Genomic DNA, 22,306 nt, shown 5'->3' with positions numbered 1-22,306 from the left:
ACTTGCTCAGGATCACAGAATTTATAAATGCATCTAGGATCCCAACCACATTGATGATATCGTCAATGGGTGATGAGGCAGTAGGATGAGAACTCTCAGGAGGTCTCTATGAACTGTACTCTTCAAATCCCCTGGCTGTTGCCATGCCTTTCAGGGTCAGTGTTTTGTTTTTTCTGAAGGCAGGGCATGGAAAAGAGATTCTGGGCCTTGGAGAAATGTAAAATGGCTGCAGTTGCTCTCTGCATGGCTTCCCTCTTACAGGGATAGCAATGGTCCTTCCTAAGCCTTGAACATAGCCCTTAAGATGTTTGGAATATTCTTAGCCACTTTCTTTCAGCTCATCTTCCTCTATCTCTTTGAGTCACTTGATTTTTACTGGTTATATGTTTCTTTGCAGACGTATTCTCTCGTGATAACCTCTTGTATTTCCCCAGCTAGGTAAATCTGTTTACAGTTAGTTGTTTGCTTAATACCACTCTGTTGAATAAATGCATTCTGCCACAATTCTAATTATTTTCGTAGTCAATTCCATTTAGGAAATGCAGTCTCTATAAGTCTTTCATAGAATATATTGTATGTTCATTCCGAATTAGGATTCTAATATCCTGAAAAGTGTTTAATGTTTAGTGATACATGACCTTATTCTTCAGAAACTGCATTTTGGCTTCTTAAATGCACAAGATATGTCTTCCAAATGTTCACTTGAATCCTCTCTTTTTTAGTAATCTGAGAACATCCAACACTAAAGACAAATTAAAGCTGAAAGATTCTCTGATACACTGTTTTGATTAGATAGTCACTTCTAAATTAATTTGAGTCATTTTTTCCCTCTCGTCTGATACTGAGCTCTTTTATAGAGTTAATTCAGTTTCCTTAGAAGATCTGTCTGGATGGTTATTTTTCGCATATATTGCCAGTCCAAATTACTATTAGCATTTAAATACATGCTTTCTTTGGGTTTTAATCTATTGCTGTTACTTGCCTCATATTTATAATTAGTAATGAATGAATGTGGAAGATAGCATATCAAAACTTGGAATTTTAGAGACCTAGTTAGTATTTGTTGACCTAGAGTAAGCCCAGAGAGAGATGTTTGAAAATCATGAGGATTTTAGCTAAGCAATTTAAGCTTCATAGAATCAGTGCTGATATTCTTTACAGTAGGAAAACAAACACTTTGAAGCCAAATTTGATGGGACGAATTGTGTAAACATGTATCTGCACCATTAATGTACTTTATGAATTCATTCTGATGCATTTATGTATCATTCTTAGATTTTGGGAACATTTAGTGTTTTAAATGCTCACTCGTTAACTAGGTTCTCTTTTTTTTTTTTTTTTTTTGAGCCTCAGAATATCTCCTATTATCACCTAAATACCTTGACATAATATCGCAAGGCTTAAATAGTTAAGCAGTAATGAAAAATAAAAACAAACTTAGAAGAAAGTAATAATTAGTGACAGGATCCCCCTAGCTTCTTTGAACTTTTTACCCTTTCACTGTCAAATGTAACACTATTTCCTGTCAGTCCCTCCATTTTCTGGGCAGCTTCACTCTTTTGGTCTTACTTTGCTCTCTAGAGGGTCTGCTTTTATTGAAGGGTAAAAGATTGATCTTATGTGAGCCATTTGGACTTTTGATGATGTGTTTAGCTGTTATCCCATGGCTTCATTGATACGACTCCTGGTTACCTAGCCCCTTGGAAATTGTTAAGTTACAACAGATAATTCATTCATGTTGGTTTCAGTCCAGCTTATAAAAGCCTGTATAATTGATACTTACTGATAAGGTTTGTCATTTTAAAAATAAATAATAAAAGTATACTGGGAACTGGAAAAACAAGGGCTATGAACTTACAGATCCGGGTTTGGCTCCCAATCCTACAACTTCCTCACTTTAAGAACCATGTAGATTTCTCAGTGACTCCAAGCTTTAGTTTTCTTGTCTGCAAGATGACCATGAGGATACCTGTCTGGATTAAATCAGATGATAAACGTAACCACTTAGCACAGTGCCTGGTACATGCTGGGCATCTGCCATGCGCCACGCACTGTGTGCAGGCTCTGGACACACAGGAGTGAACAAGGCTGGGCGCCTGCCATCAAGATGCTGACGTTATAGTCGGGGCCTCTCTAGCCTTTGCGAGTTTACAAAACCATTATTCTGTGACAGGAGGGTTTAGATGGATGTTATTACGCAAATAAGCTTGTACTGCAAAACAGTTTAGAATGCAAAACCACATTCAATGTGGTGATATTAGTATTCTGTACATTGAAAGTGTGTAAGCATACAATGAAATGTTTTTATCCAGATTCTTTGCACTTATTCTGTGGAAAACCACAATGTTTCTTAATCATAAAACTGGAAAAATGTTTGAAAAGATATACTGAATTCTCCTGAACTTCCACTAGAGGGTAGTATAATCCTATTCCTTTATTCAAGTTCAGAATGTTGTCTGAATTTTCTCTATCTCCTAGCTTATTTTATATGACCTATTGAAAAAGACTGTTCCTTCATCTAGAACAGAAGATTCTGGATTTTGTTTTTGTTTTAAAAGTTTTATTTCTTTTTTTAGAAACAGTGTCTCACTCTTGTCTAGGCTGTAGCACGGTGGTGCAATCATAGCTCACTGCAGCCTCAAACTATTCCTGGACTCAAGAGATCTTCCTGCCTCAGCCTCCCAAAGCTCTGGCATTACAGGATTGAGCAACCGTACCCAGCCAGAAGATTCTGTTAATTCTTAGATAACAACTCTTAGATATAAGAGAATGGCAGCCATATACTGAGTTTGTCTTTTTCTTTTGAGTTGACCTAGCCTGATACAATATAGTTTTGCTTTCTTTGGTACAGAATTTGAGAGGGCATCTAACAGAGAGATTATCATAACCCTGTTAGTTTTTCATGAACTAGGTTATTTTATGTCCAGGTTACTTTCTGAGGTTAGACCCTTCAAGAGGCACATTAACTAACATTAGACACCTTTTAGGCTACTACATAGATCTCATTTGTTCCATAATGGCTTTTGGAAGTTAATGCACCTCTTAAAGTTTCCTTATTCAAACCATCATTACCTTATTGCCTTAGTACGTAAAAGTATAACATAAGCATTTAAAGTCTTCTGGTCTTTCAGTACCTGGCCTCTATGACTTATGGGTTTACAGCCAAAGGAGATTTCTTTGTTCCATGAGGCTATTTTGTTAGAAAATAACTCTATAAGTGAGAAATAATTAATTTTAGTGTGCTGCTTCATTCTTCATATATCAGTGGTTACACTACAGATAATATGTATTTGAAACAAATGACACAAAGAAAAATTCCAAACAGAATTGCTCTTCCTCTGGGACAGCCTTCTCACAAAGATTTGTGAAGCTCTTTCCTGCCCAGCTGTCAAGCATTCCCAGATGGCTTTTCACAATAAAATTCCACCTATCTTTTCCACTGATCACTAAATGAGACATATGCTGTTGTTATAGTGAGCAAAATGGTGGGGCTTGAGCTTCTTGTAAAGGTACATTTGTGTCCATGGAGGCCTGCTAGTGTTTTATGTATATGCATCCTAAGTTGGTTAGCAAATGTACTCGTATACGCAACTTGTTTTGCAACAGGAAATGTGCAGGCTGTGACAGGGAAATTAAATTTCTGCCAACTTAAATTCGACATAAAATATCCAGAATACACATTGTATATGTACTTATATGAAGAGCTTTTTAAAGTTTTTAATATAAGGGGGGAGAACACTTATTTTTTTTTCAATACAATTCTTTTGTATTTTATTACTGATTTCAAAAAGTGTTAAAATGGAAAATTTTTATCACTTCTTTTTTGTCACTGATAATGTGACCTGGTTAAATATACTGCTAGTAAAGTATCATGTTGTTTAATGTTTCCTAAGTTCTCTGCTCATGTTTAATTTATTCTTTTACAAAATTTGGCATAATGTCTTAATATTTAAACTACATGACCATGAATAGATTTGCCTTCTTGGTTATTTTACATGTTAGAGTAGTAGAATCATTCTGTCACCAGAAATTATTCCTTATTGAATTCAGTGGACATGTTATTAGGGGATAGCAAAGAAGCAAAAATACAATCTGCACCTTTTAAGACTCTTACTGATTGCAGAGAGAGGTAAGAGTATACAACTAGTTGTATGTTATCAGTCAGAATGTGAGTCCTGTGTGAGGCTCAAAGGTCTGTGGTAGCAGAGAAGAGGAAGGGAGCCCGTGGGATGAGGGCAGGCTGCCACTGGCCTGTGCCTGAAAAGACAAACTGGGGTTAGGGACAGGCAGAGATGAGGAGGAGGAGGCAGCAGGACTCATCTTGTTTTGCAGTAATGCAGAATATGTGAAGGAAAGAAGTGAAGTAAACGCAGTTTGTGGCCAGAGAGCAGTAGGTCTCTGAATGATAAGGGGTTTAACTTAAAGGGGCTCAGGAGCCTGTAAAGCTTTTTAAAGGGGAGAACATAAATATGAATTTGGTGTTAGCAGTAAAATGACACTGACTGTTCTAAGCAGTTTTAGTCTGAATTTGTCATTCAGCACAAGAGCATGATGCCATCCTATTCAGAAGCATGTACAGTTTGCTTCTCATTAGGAATTCCAGGTTGCTAAACCACTCACGTTTTCATCTGGTCCCCACGTTATTAACAAAAGAGTGGCTAGGGCAGCAAGTACAGTTTGTACATAGGACAGAATTTCTATCCATGAGAAATTAATTGGCCTGCCTAGAGATCAACCTCATTTAAGTTCCTGGCCTCATTAGCTCTGTAGTCAACCAACAGAGCTAGAATCTAAATGGAAATTGCCATCTGTCCAAATAAAGATTAAAAAGGTAAAAAGAACATAAACATTTTCCAGCATAGACTAATTGTCGGCTCCATTACATGGTTTCTGTTCAGAAAAATCATTTGAAACATAATTCCTTTTACCTATAGGAGATCTTAAGAATATAGCCTGGAAAATAATTTACAGGTATGTAAGTTTGTAAGGTAAAAATTAAGATGTTGTTGACATTTTGATCTAATACATCCATAGAACTTATTTACATCATGATCATTACTGGTCAATGAAATTAATCAGTTTTAATGACTTTTATTAAATATAAAAATTAGCTAATCTATAAAAATTTTCTCTATATTTTTTATATTCAAACATTAATTATTTACTAACTCAAGTATTAAGTTTAGGTACTTTGGCTCATTTAATCCTTTTAACAGCTTTGCAAGATGCGTGTTGTTAGCTCTCTCTTCACAGAGGAGGTATCACATTGCATCTCATCTGGCAGGAGGAGAGCTGAGTTTTTAAGCTTGTGCTTCAAAGCCTAGCTCTTAACCAGTTCCTCCCCCATATGCTAAGGATACATGCATGATACTGAATGCACCAAGTAGCTTAGAGTTAAATGGATTCTATATTAAATTTAACTATTTTAGTTTTTATCACTAATCTAAATGAACCAGCCTTTTAAATAATCGTATCAGCTATGATAATCTTTTGTACATTTTAAGACCCTGTTAGACTAGTTATAACAGAATGAGCTGAGTGTTGCTTCTTTAGTTCTAGGAGTACTAGCTCCCAAGCTGAATATTCTAGTCAATTTTTCATTTAATAAAACAAAAAAGCAGTGTAGGCTGGGTGTGGTGGCTCACAGCTCTAAGTCCAGCACTTTAGGAGGCCAAGGCAGGAGGATCACTCAGGCTCAGGAGTTCAAGACCAGTTGGGTCATAGCAAGGCCTCATCTGTACCACAAAAATGTGTGTGTGTGTGTGTGTGTGTGTGGCCGTACATCATTTTGCCCGATTGCCCTAATCAAACCCCTTATGTTCCATTTATGACATTCTTTAAAATTGTAAATATAATTATTTGTTGGCTAAAATTTAGATTTTACGAATTGTTGCATTTAGGCATTCCATAATCACCTATAGCAGCTGTTTTGTGTGGCCCCTGAAACTAAATTCAAAACTTCTATGAACTACGTTATTATTAGCCTTTTCCAGATTTACCAGTGTTTTACAGTGATATATCAGTGATAAGTCAGTACCTAAAATATTTGAAGAAAACTGATAAACTACTTGTCATATTTTCCCTTTTGAATAAATTGTATTTCCCTGCCCCCAAATTCATATTTTTAAGTCTTATACCCTACCAGAGAGAAGAGGGAGTTTTTATAAGCACAACTATTTTGTAGAGTTAAAATTTAGGATATTAGAAAGTGTCAAAAAAAAAAAAAAAGGAATAAGACCTGCTATTTGATAGCACAGTAGGGTGACTATGGTCAATAATAACTTCATCAGATATTTTTAAATAACTTGAATGTAATTGGATTATTTGTAATTCAAAGGATAAATGCTTGAGAAGAGAATAAAAAAGAAAATGTCGGCCGGGCGCGGTGGCTCAAGCCTGTAATCCCAGCACTTTGGGAGGCCGAGGTGGGTGGATCACGAGGTTGAGAGATCAAGACCATCCTGGTCATCATGGTGAAACCCCGTCTCTAATAAAAATACAAAAAATTAGCTGAGCATGGTGGCACATGCCTGTAATCCCAGCTACTCAGGAGGCTGAGGCAGGAGAATTGCCTGAACCCAGGAGGCAGAGGTTGCTGTGAGCCGAGATCGCACCATTGCACTCCAGCCTGGGTAACAAGAGCGAAACTCCGTCTCAAAAAAAAAAAAAAAAGAAAATGTCAGTACTTCTGGATTATTTAATAGCTGTTTGGATCAAACAAAGATTAATTAAAAATAAAATCTTTTCATTATTTCTAAAAATTCATCCTTTATTAATATTTCTTTTTTACTTAATATTCTTTTCAGTTCCAAGATCCTTTTCAGGAGACCACATTAAATTTAGTCATCTTGTCTTCTTAGGCTCCTCTTGGCCCTGACAGTTTTTCACACGTTTTTTGTTTTTGATGACCATGACAGCTTTTTGAGACATGGTGATCAGATATTTTGTAGACTGTCCCTCAGTTGCAGATTGAGTACTTTGTATATTTTGGATATCAGTCCTTTATTAGGTATGTTCTACAAGGGTTTTCTCCTAGTTTCTGCCTTTTCTTTTAAAATAATTTTAAGTATTTACATGTTTATTTTTTGCTTTTATTATTTTTGACACATAATTGTGTATATTTATAGGGCACAGTATGATTTTTGATACATGGACATAATTTGTAATAATCAAATCAAGGTAGTGAGCATATCCATCTCCCCAAACACCATTTTTTTGTGTATTGGGAACATTCAAAATCCATTCTTTTGCCATTTGAACAAATACAATAAATTGTTATACTCTCCCTGCAGTGCTATAGAATGCTAGAACTTATTCTTCCTATCTCATTGTAAATTTGTATCTGTTAGCCAACCTTTGGCTACTGCTCACCTCCCCAGCATCCTCTAGTAAGCATTATTCTACCCTCTACTTCCCTGGGATCAACATTTTTACCTTCCACATGTGGGTGAAAACATTCACCATTCTTTTTTTTGAGGTTTACAGAGAGCAATTTATTAGGCAGAGAGAGAGAGAAAGAAAGAGGAGAGACAGTCCCCATGCTGCCATGGGAGGGGATCCAGAGAAGGAGTCCCAACATGCAGCATTTATCTTTCTGTGCCAGGCTTATTTCACTTAACATAACATCCTGTGAATGACAGAACTTAAATCTTTTGTATGGCTGAATAGTATTATATTGTTTATATGTAACATATTTTCTTTATTCATCCATTGATGGACACTTAGGTTGAATTCTTATCTTAGCTATTGTGTATATAGCTGCAGTGAACATGAGAGTACAGATAACACTTCAGTACACTGATTTCCTTTCCCTTGGCTGTGTCTCCAATAGTAGTGGGACTGCTGGTCACATGGTCATTCTACGTTTTTTGTTGTTTTTGTTTTGTTTTTAGGATGGAGCAATACTTTATTTTTACACATTTGACAAGGAGATTTTCCATAAACAACCTTTCCAGTGGAGAACAGAGAAAATGAAAATTGGCCTCCAGATATCAGGAGCTGTGTCTGCTCAGGACCGAGGCTCCCCCTTGCCCATGTGGTGAGGTGGAGGGGTGTACTTCCCTTCCTTCATCAGTTTTTCCCATTGCCTCCAGATGGTATCCGTGCGTTTCATCGTTTTTGTCCAAAGTATACACTCTATGAAATCATCATATTCTATCTTGCACTCCTTCTCCGCCCGGAGAGTACCAATTCCATGTGCGCATTCTATCCATTCTTTTTCAAAAGCATGGCATTGAGCAGGAAACTTGTAGGGCTGTTCGGCATTTGGGACTGTCCACCACCGATCTAGGTTAATGCCGAACCTTTTCTGCACGTCCAAGAAAGGCATGGCGATCCAATGCTTGTGCCGTTGTCTCTTCTCTACTTTTTTTTTTTTTTTTTTTTTTTTTTTAAGGAACTTCCATACTGTTTTCCATAGTGGCTATACTAATTTAAATTCCCACAGTGTGTGAGAACTCCCCTTTCTCTGCATCCTTGCCAGCGTTTGTTTTTTTTTTTTTGGTCTTTTCAGTAATAGATATTCTTTTCTTTTTTAGTTTTAGGGGGGTACATGTGCTTGTTTGTTGCATGGCTGTATTGCATATTGGAGGAGATTGGGCTTGTAGTATACCCAGTGCCCAAATAGTGAACATTGTACCCAATGGGTAATTTTTCAGTCTTTGTCCCTTTCCACCCCTCCCCCCTTTTGGAATCCCTAGTGCCTATTATTACCATCTGGCAATAGCTTTTCTAACTAGGGTGAGATGATATCTCATTGTGGTTTTGATTTGAATTTCCCTTATAATTAGTGATGTTGAACATTTTTCCATTTACCTGTTGGCCATTTGTGTACCTTCTTTTGAGGGATAGCTATTCAGTTCATTTCCCCATTTTTTAATAGGATTTTTTTTTTTAATTTTTATTTTTTGCTGTTCAATTGTTTGGGTTCCTTGTATAAGAATTTCTTGGGAATTTAAATTAGTAGGGCTAGTATGGAAAACAGTATGGAAGTTCCTCCGAAACAAAACAAAAATAGAACACCATACGGCCAGCAGTCCCACTACTAGGGATATATCCAAAGGAAAGGATATTAATCCCTTGTGGGATGAGTAATTTGCAGGTATTTTCTCTCATTTTGCTGGTTGTCGTTTCAGTCTTGATTTTTTTTTTCTAGGCAAAACCTTTTTAGTTTGATATAATCCAGTTTGTCTGTTTTTGCTTTTGTTGCTTGTACCTTTGACGTCTTCTCGATAAAATCTTTGTCCAAACTAATGTTCTGAAATGTTTCCCCTGTGTTTTCTTTTAGCAGTTTCATGGTTTCAGCTCTTACATTTAAGTCTTTAATCCATTAGGAGTTGATTTTTTTATAGGGTGAAAGAAAAGGGTCCAGTTTCATTCTTCTCCATATGGACATTTACTTATCCAAGCATCACTTATGGATGAGAGCATGCATTTCCCAACAAATGCTCTTGATGCCTTTGTCAAAAACTGATTGGCTGTAAATATGTGGATTTATTTCTGGATTTTCTGGGTTCTCTGTTCTGTTCCAGTGGGTCTGTTTTCATGCCAGCATCATGCTGTTTTGGTTACTGTAGCTTTTTGTAGTATATTTTGAAGTCAGATGATCTGATGCTTCCAGCTTTGTTATTTTTGCTCAGGATTGCTCTGGCCATTCAAGGTCTTGTGTGAGTCCATATGAGTTTTGGAATTTTTTTTTTTTTCCGTTTCTGTGAGGAATGTCATTGGTGTTTTGATAGGGATGGCGTTTAATCTGTAGATCACTTTTGGCAGTATGATCATTTTCACAATATTAATTCTTCTAATTCATGAACATGGGGATGTCATTTTATTTTTGCGTCGTCTTCAACTTCTTTCATTAGTGTTTTATGGTTTGTCTTGTAGAGATCATTCATCCCCTTGCTCTCCAGCTCCTGGGCTCAAGCGATCCTCATGCCTCAGCCTCCCAAAGTGCTGAGATTACAGGTGTGAGCCACCACACTGGCTTTTTCATCCCCTTGGTTAAATTTATTAAGTATTGTAATTTTTTTAACTATTGTAAATGGGATTGTTTTCTTGATTTCTTCCCCCGCTGAAAAGTTTATCGGTGGTGTATAGAAATGCTACTAACTTTTGTATATTGATTTTGTATCCTGCAACTTTACTGAATTTATTAAGTTCTAAAAGTTTTTTTTGGTGGTGCTTTTAGAGTTTTTTTATACATAAGATCATGTCATCTGCAAACAGGGGCAATTTGACTTCCTCCTTTCCAATTTGGATGTCTGTCTTTCTTTGTTTTGCCTAATTGCTCTTGCTAGGATTTCCAAAAACAGGCAAAAATTTCCATCTCAATATACCTAGATGAAATTTGAGGAGTTTCCTTCCAACCTAAATGCTGTGAAAGCTAGTTTAGAAAGTCATATGAAAAGCTAATACGTAAATGAAGGAATGATATTGCAGCTGTCTAAATGAACCCAAGACTGGAAGGCTGCACAGCCAGCTTGTTCCTCCTCACTGTTCCCTTCCCCACTGGATCACTGTTATTTCCTGACTTGGGAGTCATTTCTTGCTGAGCTTTTCCCTCATCTGTGTTAGATACCACTTCTTTGAGTTCGTACAGCACCTTACGCCTCGCTCTGTCATGCTCTGTTGCCATTGAAATATGCCTCCCCTCTCCTGTAAGCTCCTTGAGCTCCAGGACTGTCTTTTTCATCTTTGTATTCCAGTGACTGGCGTATGTCAGTGAATAATAGATAACTAGTTATGAGGCTGTTTGAGTTCTCAAATCTTTGACCTCAAAAGCTTTTCATTCATATGAGAAAACAACAAATCCTTGCCCCGATAATCTCAGTTTACATAGCATCCCATCAATTGGAAATTTTGTAACGTGAGAGGGATTCAGTTTGGATTCCTGACTGCCCTTCACTGGCTGTGTGGCCCTTCACTAGCTTGCTTGGGCGAGGCACTGAATTTGTTTTTCCAGGCTTTAGTCTTGAATCTTTTCAGTGAAAGGTTTGAGTGGATGATCCTTACGTTCCAAAATAGCTGCAAAGCTCTGTGGCCTAGCAGCAGAGTGGAGTAGTGAAAGACTAGTCACCTGACAGCTAGAGGTAAGTACTTTCTTCATCCAACCACTGAGTAGCCTAGTAACCCATGTTTACCAAGTATTTATACATATCCATTGTGCCTTGAAGATTTGTGTATGTGATGTGCCAGAGGCAAAACAAATACTAACGTAATTTAGAGGCACAGATATAAAGTTAGGTATAATTTGTGTTAATTATATTTTGCCGTATGCGAAAATTAGTTATTCACATGTGATGTATGGGTTATTAGGACACTGCATTAATCAAGATGTTCCTCCATTTCTCTTTCTTCCTGCTTAATAAGTATTTAGGAAAGTTACGTCTTGAAAATGCTTGAAATATGATCAAAAAGTAATTTGAATTATGTTTTAATGTTGGCCAGTGTATTTTATTTTGCTTCAAGAAAGTTTAATAAAATTAAATAAATGCAAAACAATCTAACAATGTAAACTTTTACCTTTTTGATACTTTTTGTATTCATAATGATCAGGATTCTGATTTTGAATTTTGTTTATTTTTATATACTTCCAGCTCATTTAGAGGCTAGTTTTGAGGAGGTAGAGAACAACCTGCTGCATCTGGAAGACTTATGTGGGCAGTGTGAATTCGAAAGATGCAAACATATGCAGTCCCAGCAACTGGAGAATTACAAGAAAAATAAGAGGTGAGTTTGAAAAATTTTCCATAATATTCATTTTCAGTCTTGAAGTTTTCCATACTACTTTACATGCTACTGTTTACAAGTTGTGGCTGATAAAAGACAGTTTCAACACATAAAACTGATAAATAAGCTTTCCAAAACATTTTTTAAAACCATTATCTGTTGCCATATTTTGAAGGTGAGTTATAAAAAGCTCAGGAGAGGGTAAAACCTGAATCTCAAATATAAAATGAGGGAGTGGAGCACAGGGCAAAGTTTTCCAGCAAAATAGGAGCTGTGAGCTAGCTTTCTTCAAGTGGTAAATGACTGGGCTGCTCTTTTCTTTTCTTGCTCTTCTCCATTGCTAGAGCAGAAGGGAAGGAACCTGAGCTCAGGCTGTGGCAAAGGGCTGGAGGGCTTCGAATCTCAGCTCGGTCCATGCTACCTATGGGACCTTAGGCAAATTATTTTCTCTCTCTTGGCCTCAGTGCCACTGGTTTATGATGGGGATGATGATGTTCCCCTATCATAGAGTTGCTATGTGGATTAAATGAATTAATTGTTACCTAATTCATTTAGTGCGTTGTAAATATTGGTTATAATAATGGTTGTTATCACTAGGCCAACCTGAACTGGAGAGGGAAAAGGAGTCTAAGGGTAACAGCCTGCTAGAGTAGCTCTGGCATCCCAAGTCCTGCAGTGGCCATCTCTGAGATGGAAGGTACAGGGTTGGTATTTCTGAAGTCTGTGGGGAATCAATCGCAGAGGGCATGAGACAGACTGTCATCTGTGCTGGGCACCTCTGGAACTGAAGCTGGAGATGGGCTTTGCTAGAATGGAGGAAGCAGAAGTCATGGGATTGGGTCTGACTGTGGCACAGGAGCAGATTTGGTGGGCGAGGGAGATGGATAGTTTGGGCAGAGTACACTCTGAGTGTTAGGAGTGTTGATAAGTGGAGTTGTTCTGGGTCTAGGATGTGATAATAACATGAGTGGGTTTCTGTCATGTACAGAGGAGTTGTTCACTAATATACCACACACCCCCATCCCCAAGGAAGTTAATACATGGGTGAGGTAGATTACCATATTGATGTTAAAGTCTTCTAGAATGAGTCCAAGGGATGAGGCAGAAATGAATAGAAAAGAGTGTTTTAGAACACAAGTTCTCAATGAGGGTTGTGTATCCTGAGAGATGGGCCCTAAACATTAATGAGCCATAATAGTCACCTGGGGAGTGTATTTAAAATGGGGATTCCTGGGCTCCATCTTTGGGGAGTCCATTCTAAAGTTAATTCCAGTGGAGAAAGTTGAAATGACTCCTTATTCCACAAGCCTTTAGAATGATTTAAATTTAGAATGGTTTAAAACAGACATTCTACGTGATTCTGATATGGATGGTCTCTGGACCACATTTTGAGAGACTGCCGGGCAGGGATGGGAGATGGGCTGTGTGCAGGCTGTAGATGGAAGAGCTTCAGAAGTGCTCCGGGGGTGGGCATGGATCAAACTGTTCACAGAAGGTTGTATGTATGTGAATTTTCCAGAGGTGCTTTCTATAAATTTCATTTATTATTATAGGAGGGCTTATGGCAGCATTAAGAATGAAGTCCCTGTCAGAGAAGGGACGTTTTTCTTTTGAAATGGAGTTTTACTCTTGTTGTCCAGGCTGGTGCGATCTTGGCTCCCTGCACCCTCCGCTTCCTGGGTTCAAGCATCACTTCTGTCTTAGCCTCGCGAGTAGCTGGGATTACAGGCATGCGCCACCATGCCCAGCTAATTTTTGTATTTTTAGTGGAGATGGAGTTTCACCATATTGATCCGGCTGGTCTCAAACCCCTGACCTCAGGTAATTCACTTGCCTCAGTCTCTCAAAGTGCTGGGATTACAGGCGTGAGCCACCACACCCAGCCTAGCCAAGGGACTTTTGAATGAGTGGGTGAGCCTTGTGACCCAGGGCATTTACAGACTGATATGTGGGTGTGGGAAATGAGGAACTTCCCTGACAGGAAAGGTAGCAGAGGTTGAAATGGTCAGACTAGTCTTCATTGTTAAATGAAAAGGTAGAGGGACATTCTGTTGTAAAGAAGTTAGGCATGAGGCCAGGCACAGTGGCTCATGCCTGTAATCCTAACACTTTGGGAGGCCGAGGCAGGCAGATCACCTGAGGTTGGGAGTTCAAGACCAACCTGACCAACATGGAGAAACCCCATCTCTATTAAAAACACAAAATTAGCCGGGCGTGGTGGTGCATGCCTCTAATCCCATCTACTCGGGAGACTGAGGCAGGAGAATCGCTTGAACTCAGGAGGCAGAGATTGCAGTGAGCTGAGATCACACCATTGCACTCCAGCCTGGCCAAAAAGAGCAAAACTCTGTGTCAAAAAAAAGAAGTTAGGCATGGAAATATGTTTATTTATAATGCAACAAGAGTTTCAAGGAACATGATAGGAAGGCTTAGAATTTTGAGAGGAAATTTTTGCAGGAGGTTGGACAGCTTAAGTGCAGGTCATGTGACCCTAGAAGGTGATTTTCTTGTCTATAAAATGGGAGTAATAATAGTACAGTACTTTATAGGATTTTAGAGAATCAGTAGAGTGCTTGGAATAGTGCCTGGCACCAGTTAAGTGCTCTGTCAGTGGTAGCCAGCTCTGACTCACTTGTATTACTACTTTTGCAGCTATAAAGAGATGGGTATTCTATATTTTTAATAGACCATTGTTTTTTAGCTACATAATATAAGAATTATATGAATATTGTGATTTTTCTTTCAAGATATGTTGAAATTTGATTGTTGAAAACAGCAGTACCTCACATATATTGCAGATTCTGTCCCAGGCCACTACATTCTGCAGTAAAGCGAGTTACATGTTTTTTTGCTTTCCTAGTGCATATAAAAGTTATGTTTATACTATACTGTCTGTAGTGTGTTACTGTGAACTAGCATTATGTCTTAAAAAACAATATACATACCTTAATTAAAAATACTTTATTGCTAATAATCATTAGCCTTCAGTGAATTATAATCTTTTTGATGGTGGAGGGTCTTGCCTCTATGGTAATGACTGCTGACTGATCAGGTGGTGGTTGCTGAAGGTTAGGATGGCTGTGGCAATATCTTAATTAAAATAAGATAACAATGAAATTTGCTACATCAGTTGACTCCTTCTTACAGGAAAGATTTCTCTGCGGCACACATTACTATTTGACAGCATTTTACCCAGAGTAGAATTTCTTCCAAAATTGGAATCAATCCTCTCAGACATTGCTGCTGCTTTATCAGCTTAGTTTAGGTAACATTCTATATCCTTTCTTGTCATTTCAACAGTGTTCACAGCATCTTCACCAGTAGATTTCGTCTCAAGAAATCACTTCCTTTGCTCACCATAATAGATATAACACTGAAAAAATTTGGAATATTGTGAGGATTCCCAAAATGTGACACAGAGACATAAAGTGAGCACATGTTGTTCGAAAAATGGCACTGGTTTGCTCGACACAGGGTTGCCACAAATGTTCAATTTATTTAAAAAATGCAATATCTAGGCCGGGCGCGGTGGCTCAAGCCTGTAATCCCAGCACTTTGGGAGGCCGAGGTGGGTGGATCACGAGGTCGAGAGATCGAGACCATCCTGGTCAACATGGTGAAACCCCGTCTCTACTAAAAATACAAAAAATTAGGTGGGCATGGTGGCGCGTGCCTGTAATCCTAGCTACTCAGGAGGCTGAGGCAGGAGAATTGCCTGAACCCAGGAGGCGGAGGTTGCGGTGAGCCGAGATCGCGCCATTGCACTCCAGCCTGGGTAATGAGAGCAAAAACTCCGTCTCAAAAAAAAAAAAAAAATGCAATATCTGTGAAGTGCGATAAAATGAGGTAGGCCCACACTTTAATACATAAGATCGAATTTCAGGTTTTAACAAGTTAAGATGATTAGATAGAAGAGCAAGCAATAAGATTTGGAGCTATGAAATTTTATTTGCTTTTCTTCACCCTCACCTAGTGACTTAGATAATTTTTGTGCTATAAAATGATGACTGGGTATGGTGGCTAATGGCTATAATCCCAGCACTTTGGGAGGCCGAGGCGGGAGGATCAGTTGAGCCCAGGAGTTCAAGACCAGCCTACACAACATAGACCCCAACTCTACAAAAGAAAAAAAAAATTAATTACCTGGGCATGGTAGTGCATGCCCGTAGTCCCAGCTACTCCAGAGGATTGCTTAAACCCAGGAGGTTGAGGCTGTGAGTGAGCCATGATCATGCCACTACAGTCCAGCCTGGGTGACAGAGCAAGACCCTACTTCAAAATAAATAAATAAAGTAAATTTAAATTTAAAAATAAAGTAACAGAAATTTAAGGTTTGGGGGAAAAAAGCATCACTTTTAATTTAAATAAAAGCCAAAATCTGAGTCTTAATGTGTTTTATGTAATTGAAATGGCAGCATATTGGATTTTTGGAGGTAGAATTATGTAGTACAAATAGCATTCTTCTTTGAGTTAAAAGACACAGGTTCTGGTGTCATTGGTAATGAACTCTTTGCTCTTGGGCAAGCCATTCAGTTTCCTTTATACCTTATTCCGTTGTAAAGCTTTACTTAATCTGGAACTTTCTTGATTAGCGTTTTTAGAACTTCTTTAAAAATTGTATCTTTTAAATAAACTTAGATGTGATCAACAGATTTGTTGATAATGCCTGTAACTCTGAAATATGTAAGAAAAAATAGTGTGCCAATTGAGGACTACCAGTTTATAATCAGTAGCTTGAAATCTATAAATAATGGTAAATATTTTATACTATGATAGGCCAAATTTTCTAAAATTATAAAATTATTTTCTATTTCTCAAGGACAGCATGAGAGAGATTAATGTAAATGTCATAGTAGTTTTTAAACATAAGAATTTCAGTGAAAGGTTTCAAGGGTGAGAAACTTAAACTAGTACTTGGACTTTTTAAGATGTAATTTAAAAAAAATTATCTATGTAGACATTTCTTTTTTTTTTTTTTTCTTTGAGACAGAGTTTCGCTCTTGTTACCCAGGCTGGAGTGCAATGGCGCGATCTCGGCTCACCGCAACCTCCGCCTCCTGGGTTCAGGCAATTCTCCTGCCTCAGCCTCCCGAGTAGCTGGGACTACAGGCGTGTGCCACCATGCCCAGCTAATTTTTGTATTTTTAGTAGAGACGGGGTTTCACCTTGTTGACCAGGATGGTCTCGATCTCCTCACCTCGTGATCCACCCGCCTCAGCCTCCCAAAGTGCTGGGATTACAGGCTTGAGCCACCGCGCCCGGCCTGTAGACATTTCTTAATAGCCTTAATAGCCTATAAGTATAACATAATCATAAAATAGTTATTTATTAATAAATACCAATTTTGCACCTAATTGTCTCATGAGACATTAGACTTGTGATTTAAATTAAAGGCATATTTTTATCCTGATATCATTACAGATTCAATTCAAAATTAAGAGAAATACAATTTGTTTGGATTATTGTGAAGAGTCCTTGAAGATCTCAGCTTGAATTGTTTCTCTGCCACTTGTTACCTGTTTGACCTTTTGCAAATGACCTATCCTCAACTTTCTTATCTGTAAAATAGAGATAATGATAATTTCTGGCAAGGTTATTGAAGGTGAGACAGTTTTCTTCTTAAAGGGCCAAATAAGAGCCAGTTTATTTAGTTCTCAGAATCACTTGTAACTCAATTCTAGTTAACTTGCTTCTCTAAATACACATAGTGGAAATACTGAATATGAAGCATTGCTTAAATCTATAAATTGTAATTTTCGTGAAACTCTTAGCCTGTTTCTTCAGCATATAAAAGGATGAATTATCTATTTATCTATTCTATTCTAATTATCTGTTTAGAAGTGATTTATTTAGTCTAATTATTTATATGGCTGATTAATAATCAGTCATAGTATAAATATATTTTTGGTTAAAAAATAGTTGAGCAATTTTATTTGGTCAAATATAGATTAAAATATTTTAAATACATCATGTAGAACATTTGCTATTTAGAGATACATTATTTACATTTCAAACTTCTTCTTTGTTACTCTTACTCATTCTTGAGATATCAAAACTGGGAATGTAATGAAGGCTAGTGTAATTACACCAAAATACTTTTGACTGATACAGAACTTCCATTTAACGCAATGTATTGAACAGTCATCGTTACTGAAAACCCACCAAAATGATAATAAAGAGCTTTTAAAGTTACAATTTGAAAGAACAAGAAGAATGGAAAAGAAATAGCAGTAGACAAGAAATGATATCAACTTTTACAAGATGGAAAGTAGATAAATAAGTGGTAACTGATTAGCAAAGCCAAGAAGGCTGAAACCCAAGCTAGGATGGGAGTGCCTGTGGAGGGGAACTCAGACAAGGGGAATTCTGAAGAATTCTAGAAGGGCTCAGGAATTGAAGCTACCAGGATCTTGAAAGATAAGGTGTATTGAAAGCATATACGTGAAGTAAGATCCCTTGATCCTCTTCTTAGCCAGGTGATCACCCCATCCCTACCTCATCAGGCAATGTCAAATTGCACCTGAGAGGCTCCAGACTTGACTCTAACATATTCTGGGACAGGTAGAGATACAGTTGTATTAAAAACAGAGGAACTAAGTGAAAGCCTACATAGTAAACAATGATACTGTTTAGGCCCCTTTCCCCACTGGGTCAGAACTCTGGCAGCCATACACATATTCCCTGTGCAGAAGAATGGAGGGTTCATCTGCAAAACTGCACCAGACCAGCCCACAAGAAAGGGCCTGCAGATACGGATATTTGGGGAGTTCTCTGGTGAAACAGCTAGGTCTGCACCTACCACCTTGTGGTGCTGAGCCCACATTCTGCATAACTTTTGGTGCCTCACTCAAATACGAATGCACAGCTGAGGAATCATATTCAGTTGAAGAAAGCTTCCACAATGAAAGCAACTGAAATACATAGACAATAAGCTAGTATTCAATATTTTTTGAAACCTGCAGAAGAACAAGAGACTGAGGAGCAGAAGAAAACTGAAAAACGAGGCCAGGCACAGTGGCTCATGCCTGTAATCCCAGCACTTTTGGAGGCTGAGGCAGTGGATCACAAGGTTAGGAGATTGAGACCAGCCTGGCCAACATGGTAAAACAACCCCATCTCTATTAAAAATACAGAAAAATTAGCTGGGCATGGTGGCATGTACCTATAATCCCAGCTACTCAGGAGGTTGAGGCAGGAGAATTGCTTGAACCTGGGAGATAGAGGTTGCAGTGAGGCGAGATTGCGCCACTGCACTCCAGCTGGGTGACAGAGGGAGACTATGTCTCAAACAATGAAAAACTATAATGGGTAGCTTCAGATAGATGAGACTATCTTGTAAGAACCCATTTTGTGTTTATGAGATAAGAGAAGATGCTATAGAAAAGGAACAATTATAAACAAAAAAGAGCTTTTAGAAATAAGGTAGCAAAAGTAGAACACTTGAAGTGAAGCATTGGAAGATAATGTTAAACCTCTAAGAGAGCAAAAAGTCTGAGGAAAAACTAAGAATGTTAAGAAGATAATTCGTAAGTCCCATAGTTGAGTACTAGGAGTTTCAGAAATAAAGGAGAGACAAATGTATTAAGGAAATAGCATAAGGAAATTGTCCAGAATTGAAGGGTATGAGTGTTTGAGTTTGAAAGAGCCCATGAAGTGCCTGACAAAATGAGTGAAGAAAGATCTGTTGTCGAATAATATTTTTGTAAATTTCACTACACTAGGAATAAACATCATGAAAGTCTTCAAAAACGTTTTATATTAAGGATCAGGAATCAAAAGGAACATTAATTTTTCAGCAACAGTGCTGAAAGTAGAAAATGGTTACTACTTAGAATATTTACTGAGCAAAATTTTTAACAAGCATGAGAAAGTCATTTCCAGACAGCCAAGGGCTCCAGTGTGGTTGGTGTGAACACTTTGTCAGGGAGCTCCTGGAGGATGTGCTCCACACACAAGGGAGCAACCCAAAAGGAGGAAGAGCCTGCACAGGGCAGAGATGAGTCACTCCAGGACTCATTCCGTTCGGAAGAGACACAGAGGAAATTTCAGGGAGGTGGTGAGAAGCTTCAGCAAGCCTGGAGAGCAAATCGTATTGGGACAGGAAGACCTTCTGGAGAATTCTAAGAGTAGTATTTCCAAGGGGGATAAAAGCTAATACGTTGTCTAATAGGTGTGGCAGGAGTTTTTTGACTCCCTCATTCTCCTTTATTTATTTATAACTTTATTATTATTATTATTATTATGTTTTGAGATGGAGTGTGGCTCTGTAGCCTAGGCTGGAGTGCAGTGGCATGATCTGGGCTCACTGCAGCCCCTGCCTCCTGGATCCTGGTTCAAGCAATTCTCCTGCCTCAGCCTCCTGAGTAACTGGAAGTATAGGCGCATGCCACCACGCCTGGCTAATTTTTGTATTTTTAGTAGAGACAAGGTTTCGCCAGATTGGCCGGGCTAGTCTTGAACTCCTGACGTCATGATCCACCCGCCTTGGCCTTCCAAAGTGCTGGAATTACAGGCATAAGCTACCACACCTGGCCTATAACTTTAATTATTAAATCCTAGTGGAGGATTTAATGATAAATTAGAGATAAGTATTTTTTTAAAAAACCAAGCAAACAACAACAAAGTAAATACTAACACTGAGGGGAAACAGCTTTATAAGAAGAGAAATAAAATACTACATGGCTCAGTCACAAACAGTATTTATGTGATATTGGAATAATTAAAAGCAGAATCATGATAATACTTGCTGGGGAGATGAAGGAAAATAAGCCTATTTGTGTTGAGGGGAAGCAGAGGTCTAAAATAGCTAATCCTCATTGTCTCCAGCAGCAAATCAATAAATAGTATTTAAAATAGAAAAAAATTGCCGGGCACGGTGGCTCAAGCCTGTAATCCCAGCACTTTGGGAGGCCGAGGCGGGTGGATCACAAGGTCGAGAGATCGAGACCAACCTGGTCAACATGGTGAAACCCCGTCTCTACTAAAAATACAAAAAAAACTAGCTGGGCATGGTGGCGCGTGCCTGTAATCCCAGCTACTCAGGAGGCTGAGGCAGGAGAATTGCCTGAACCCAGGAGGCGGAGGTTGCGGTGAGCCGAGATCGCGCCATTGCACTCCAGCCTGGGTAACAAGAGTGAAAAAAAAAAAATAGAAAAAAATTAATATTTTTGTATTATTTAGGAATAACGGAGGTAAATACCAGGAGAAATAACTGAAAGAATTGAATATGGCTGCTTGTTAAAAACAAGGCAGAAACGTTGAGAAAGCTGGGTCAGGGACTACTTGCCTTCACTATAAAAAATCTCCTGGGTGCTGTTTGACTTCAGGAATGGACAGGTAGTATAAACGTATAAAAATTGAATTAAACTTTTTTTTCTTTTGAGATGGAGTCTTGCTCTGTAGCCAGCTGGTGTGCAGTGGTGCGATCTCAGCTTACTGCAACCTCTGCCTCCTGGGTTCAAGTGATTCTCCTGTCTCAGCCTCTCAGGTAGCTGGGACTATAGGCACACACCAGCATGCCCAGCTAATTTTTGTATTTTTAGTAGAGACAGGGTTTCACATATTGGTCAGGATGGTCTCGATCTCTTGACCCCGTGATATATCCACCTCGGCCTCCCAAAGTGCTGGGATTATGGGCATAAGCCACCATACTTGGCCAAATTAAGCATTTTTTAACAGCTATAACATTCCCTGAGTTCTTCTGCGTGGAATACTAGACTGAAAGATTGCCATTGATAAAACATTTTGTGATCACATAAGCTCCAGAAACACTTTGCATTTGCCCATGGAGCTTTACAGTGTGTGTCAGCATGCTAGAGGTTCTGAGAATTCCTATAGTAAGAGAATTTTTTGGTTGGGTGCAGTAGCTCATGTCATCTCAACTTATCTCAGTGCCCATCCCAACACTTTGAGAGGTCTAAATAGGCAGATCACCTGAAGTCAGGAGTTTGAGACCAGCAAGGCCAACATGGTAAAACCTTGTCTTCACTAAGAATATAAAAATTAGCTGGATGTGGTGGTGGGTGCCTGTAATTCCAGACACTCAAAAGGCTGAGGCAGGAGAATTGGTTGAACTTAGGAGGTGGCAAGATCACACCACTGCACTCCAGCCTGGGCAACAGAGTGAGACTCCATCTCAAAAAAAATAATTTTTTTGACTCAGCATTTCACAACATACTTGCTCACAGAATCAATTTGCATGTAACACATATTTAAAATTCTGTAACTTAATATTCCACGTAAAACCATTTGAGAAATTTTTAAATGCTGCTAGTGAAAATTAAACTTTTAATTTCCTGGTTCGTAAGAGAGGAGAGTTACTTAAAAATAAACCTTCCTTTTTAACAAGATGCCATGCAAACTAAACTAATGACTTTTCCTTTTCTTACTTTGAAGAGAAAGATAGTATGTGATAGAAAAAGTTGAATATGTGTATGTGCATGCATTTTTAACAGTGTTTGCTCACCCCGTTGCTTTCCCAAAAATCTAGGCCAGAACACTGAACGAGGGTGGGGAGAATGGGAGAATGAAGGATAATTTTTCACACTCCTCCAGTGCTAATAGTCTCTGCAATAGGTTC

The 22,306-nt window shown here is 38.4% G+C and overlaps 2 protein-coding genes across 3 annotated transcripts in view; one reads left to right on the top strand and one right to left on the bottom strand.

Moving 5' to 3' along the window:
• DTNBP1 (dystrobrevin binding protein 1) overlaps nucleotides 1–22,306 on the top strand; it is a 148,450-nt gene that overhangs the window by 45,019 nt on the left and 81,125 nt on the right. For both annotated transcript variants that reach the window (XM_074398474.1, XM_039462609.2), the window contains exon 6: nucleotides 11,595–11,727. In XM_074398474.1, coding sequence (XP_074254575.1) covers nucleotides 11,595–11,727 — 133 coding nt within the window. The remainder of the gene's footprint in view (nucleotides 1–11,594; nucleotides 11,728–22,306) is intronic.
• Nucleotides 7,996–8,329, bottom strand: LOC120361118 (NADH dehydrogenase [ubiquinone] iron-sulfur protein 5-like). The gene has a single exon (XM_039462580.2). The coding sequence runs from the start codon at nucleotides 8,327–8,329 to the stop codon at nucleotides 8,009–8,011; it is 321 nt and encodes a 106-aa protein (XP_039318514.1). The 3' UTR covers nucleotides 7,996–8,008.

Source organism: Saimiri boliviensis, chromosome 4, assembly GCF_048565385.1.
Source record: "Saimiri boliviensis isolate mSaiBol1 chromosome 4, mSaiBol1.pri, whole genome shotgun sequence".
Taxonomy (NCBI): Eukaryota; Metazoa; Chordata; class Mammalia; order Primates; family Cebidae; genus Saimiri; species Saimiri boliviensis.
This window is presented reverse-complemented; position numbering and strand designations above follow the sequence as displayed.

Bases quoted from the DNA above. Each gene is read 5' to 3' on its own strand.
- LOC120361118 (XM_039462580.2), bottom strand. From the start codon at position 8,329: ATGCCTTTCTTGGACGTGCAGAAAAGGTTCGGCATTAACCTAGATCGG.